The following is a 4,279-nucleotide window of genomic DNA, read 5'->3' on the forward strand; positions in this document are numbered from 1 at the left end:
GCCCAGCGCGTCGCTCCAGCGTCGCCGGCCAAGCAGCGCGGCGGAGGCCATGAACCCGACGCCCAGCGCGCCTCTGCCCGAGGGGTGGGGGCTGATTGCTTTTCTGTTTTAAATCAAGGGGTGTGGGTGTAAATTTTTTGCTCTTACAATCTGACCCCACTTGTCAGAAAGTGATCAAACGGGCCAGATCACCTCATCAGTGCTATTTGCAACAAGTTACCGAATCCGCGGTGCGTTTTGCAAATAATTAGAGACTAGGTAGTTTTCCACAAAGCTAACCCCAAATGTGGTGGTTTTCTGCAATTCACTCAGTAAAATGAGTGAATCTACATTTTAAAATATGTCTATATACATCTATATGTTGTAGTCCATTTGAAATGTCTAAAAAAAAACTTATATTTAGAAACGGAGGAAGTACATGAGAACATTCCAACTGTATTAATTACAAGGCAAATAATTACATCATACTAGCAATCAACAAGACTCCAAAAAGAAACTACACATCGCACCTCTAAGCTAGTTTCTTGATTTTTGTAGATGTTTGAAGGAGACCAGCCGCCTACTTATTTTGTTTCTACCACCACTGACAAGTGATAGAGATTTCGCCGCAGAAAATAAGATTAAAAATACCAAAGGGAAAACAAATATAGGAGTAATAATTAAATTTGAACATGCATGCATAAAACAGCCGGCGGCTTTCACTCTTTTAGCCCATCAACAATGCCAATACTGCTCCCGCCGTCGCAGCCGCGGTCGCCCATCGCCCGTATACCGCTGGCGCGGCATCACCCTTATCAGTGGTGGCATCATCGGAATCTTCGTCGTCAGACGAGTCGTCGTCGTCGCCAGCCTCCTTCTTGCCCTTCTTTGACGGGGCGGGCGTTGGCGCCTGGGCGACCTTGAACAGCTCCTTTGGCTTCAAGAACTTGGAGACCGCGTAGACGGCGAGCGGCTCGCTGTCGCCGACGGTGGCGGTGACGGTGGAGGTGACGACCTTGGTGACGAGGGTGACCTTCTCGTCGTCGTTCTGCACGTCGTAGCTGTAGTCTTTCTTGACCTCGCTGGTGGTGGCGAGCGTGGAGACCATGCCGTTGTTGGACTTGAGCAGCTGCAGCGAGAAGTAGTCCGGCACGCCGTGGTAGAGCAGGATGGCCGTCTTGGCCTTGGCCGTGAGGTTCTTGTACTTGGGCATGAAGGCGGCCACGGCGGCGTCGACGGGGCAGAAGAGCGTGAGGCCGTTGTCTTTGGTCTCGTTGAGCGTGCGGAACACGTCGGCGTTGCCGGAGATGAGCCCGGCGAACGACTTGCAGTGCTTCTTGGAGAGGAGCTCGATGAGGTCGACGGGCGCCGGCGGCGGGACGGGCGCCTCGGCCTCGGAGGAGGAGAGCACGGAGTTGATCTCGAGCACCGAGATGTCGTAGGGGATCTCCTTGATGGACTTGACGTAGCGGGACGGCTTGACGGTGTCGTCGGCGTCCTGGCTGACGAACTCCACCTTGCCGCCCTTGTGGGACGTGATGTTCACGTAGCCCGACATGCCCGACGCCGTCCCGGTGGACTGAGCTCATTTCAAAGCATGGAGCGTGTTAGCAAATCAAAATTATACATTTCGCGACACTTTTGTTTACATGTAATCTTTATTTTTTTAGGGGATGTAATCTATTTATTTAATGAGTATACTCTTGTTTAATCTAGCCAATTAGTAATGAGGATAAATCATACTATGTGTACATGATTGGACAATGTAGGCCCAGAAGTCAATCAATCCTGTAGGTATGGAAGATAGGAAATGAGTATACACGCTAGAGGAAACGGCAACCGGGCTATTCGCAAAAAAAAAAAAAAAAAAACGGCAACCGGGCTGCGTATGGAATTCCAAGCCTACCGTGCCAAACATCCGTGAGTGAATTAGTACGACAGCAGTACCACTGTCTGCTTTAGTGACTTGGCAACCAACCAACGGCCCGATCATCATGCAACCATCGCGGAATTTTGTGGCCAAAGAATCAACAACTTGGGTTGAAAATGTGATACTCAAATGATACCATGGCTGGCCAGTCCCTTTGCCAAGGAGTGCATTTCAGTGGCTTGTATTGTATCTATAGCTTTATTCGCAAAAAAAAAAAAAATCTATAGTTTTTGCGATAGGTGAAAGTGCGTTGAATAAACACCCACAGCAGAACACCACATCCTTGCCCCTCATCTCAGTCAGGAAATGCCGCCCACTATAAACACCACTACTATTATTAGCATCGGTTTAGATAGTAGGGTCGATGAGCGGTTGAAATACATATTTTGGATTTGTTTGTATTTAAATTGGTTTTATTTTTTATCCACAAAAAAATTGGTTTTATTTTTTCAAGTGACAATTTATGTTGGTTTTCTCAGTTGGTTAGTATCTTGCATAATTCATGCCACATAGCATGTTTATACCTAAATCAATTTAGATTTACTTATGTCAGTCCATGTCATCTAATCAAGACTTCCCCCGCCTCTGCATGTATCTTAAGTATGGTGTTCACCCTATTCGCAAAAAAAAGAAGTATGGTGTTCACCCAACTAGAAACAAACAGTATGGTGTTCACTTTCAGTGAAATTTCAGTCATTGTGGGTAAGTACTGAAATAATTTGTGTTCCGGTCATAATATTCCAGCCATTATGGTACTACAAACAAATTGAAAATCAAAGTATTTTTTTAAATTCAAAATGCTTGATTGGATTTCAATCGAATTGAAGTGGTAATCTCGTTCCTTTTGGCCGAAAAATGAAAACTGTGTATTCAGTGGTTTCGGCTATGGCAAAAAAAATTCTGAAACAGAAATTCAAACCATTCGCAGCAGAGAGAAATCGGATAGCAAATTATAAGGGTGGTGATTTGGATATTAAAAAAAAATGTCATGTGACTTAGATCTAGCAAAATGGTGATAACTTGTGGGTGTGTAAGAATTATCGAAAATTCGAGATAACTATATATTGTGCACACCAAAATCTGTATACAATTGTGTGGTGTGCATACCTGGAACATGGATGCGGAGGCGGTGGCGCCGCGCGAGAGCTGCTTGAGCTTCTTGTTGCCGTAGTAGTCGACGAGGACGTGCAGGGACAGGATGTGGCGGACGGTGGGCAGCGTGTAGTGGTCCAGCGCCGCCATGGCCGAGTTGTCCAGGGCCAGCACGGTGATGGTCTGGCGCCGGTTGATGTCGGACGCGAGCCGCGTCTTGCTCAGCATCGCGTTGAACTTGGAGAACTCCGGGTGTGCCGCCAGGATCTTGGTGATGTTGTAGCTCTTGGCCGCCGCCGGGGAGGCCAGCAGCACCGCCGCCATTGCCCCGACAGCGAAGGCCAGGAGGATGGACTGCCGGCTTCTCGCCATTGCGGATGACACAGCAGTATCCACAGAGAGATAGAGGCCGGGGAGAGAGAAGATGAGAGATGTGAGGAAGGGTGTGTGTGTGCTACTGTGTATATGTATTGGCGGGAAGGGGAGGAGGTGTGTACGTAGTTGCGGGAGCCGGGGACGACGGAGTATTTCGCTCACCAGCCGGTCCGGTGGGCTGTCGTTGTCCCTCTTCTCAACTGGCTTTGTTTTGTTCTTTGTTTTGTGTTGTGCAAGCCTCTTCTTCTTACCATTTGTTTGTGGCGCCATTGATCGAGATCGTTGGAACGGCAAGCTCGACGTTTGTTGGGGGAGCGCCAGACCGACAACGTTCGTGATCGGCCATTGGGCGCCAAGTTCTTCTAGCCGTTGGAAGAAAGTGACGCCGATGACGGCGACGTTTGAGACCTCTGTTTGGCTTAGGTGCTGTTACATTGCCTTCTGCTATGGGCAGCAGCTAGCAAACTAAATTTGCCATCCTTGACAAGCATAAATTGCCATGCAGACAGTTCACGGTTGTCATGCTTATTGAGAAAGGCTTTCGTCCCGCTTTATATATAAAACAATAATCATCAACAAGTCAGTACAAACGCACGTCACCACAACACATGCACATACACAAGACAAGATACATAGGCGATGAGCACAACAACACCATCCCTAGCACTACCATCGCGAAGACATGAAGTCGTATATGACGAACCGTGGGTTTCAAGGCGGGACCTTCAGGAAGGCTACGACACCGGAGCGCTGCCATGCCCGATCTAAGGATCGGAGTTTCCCCTGAAACCGCACGACGGGCAATGAGAGCCGCGACGACGCCTTCAACAAGGGAATGAGCTTTGCCGCCGCCGGTTCATCCGAAGATAGAACAGGTTTTCACCCCGGCCAACAGTCACCGCC

General features: G+C 48.5%; 1 protein-coding gene across 1 annotated transcript; it reads right to left on the reverse strand.

Annotated features, from left to right (window-relative positions):
* Positions 1-378: 378 nt before the first annotated feature.
* LOC123111548 (fasciclin-like arabinogalactan protein 2) lies at positions 379-3,473 on the reverse strand. Its single transcript, XM_044532350.1, has 2 exons — positions 3,017-3,473; positions 379-1,558 (listed from the first exon to the last, which is right to left on the reverse strand). The coding sequence occupies exons 1-2, from the start codon at positions 3,371-3,373 to the stop codon at positions 707-709; spliced, it is 1,209 nt and encodes a 402-aa protein (XP_044388285.1). The 5' UTR covers positions 3,374-3,473; the 3' UTR covers positions 379-706.
* Between the last annotated feature and the right edge of the window lie 806 nt (positions 3,474-4,279).

The sequence above is a fragment of the Triticum aestivum genome, chromosome 5B, assembly GCF_018294505.1.
Source record: "Triticum aestivum cultivar Chinese Spring chromosome 5B, IWGSC CS RefSeq v2.1, whole genome shotgun sequence".
Lineage (NCBI taxonomy): Eukaryota > Viridiplantae > Streptophyta > Magnoliopsida > Poales > Poaceae > Triticum > Triticum aestivum.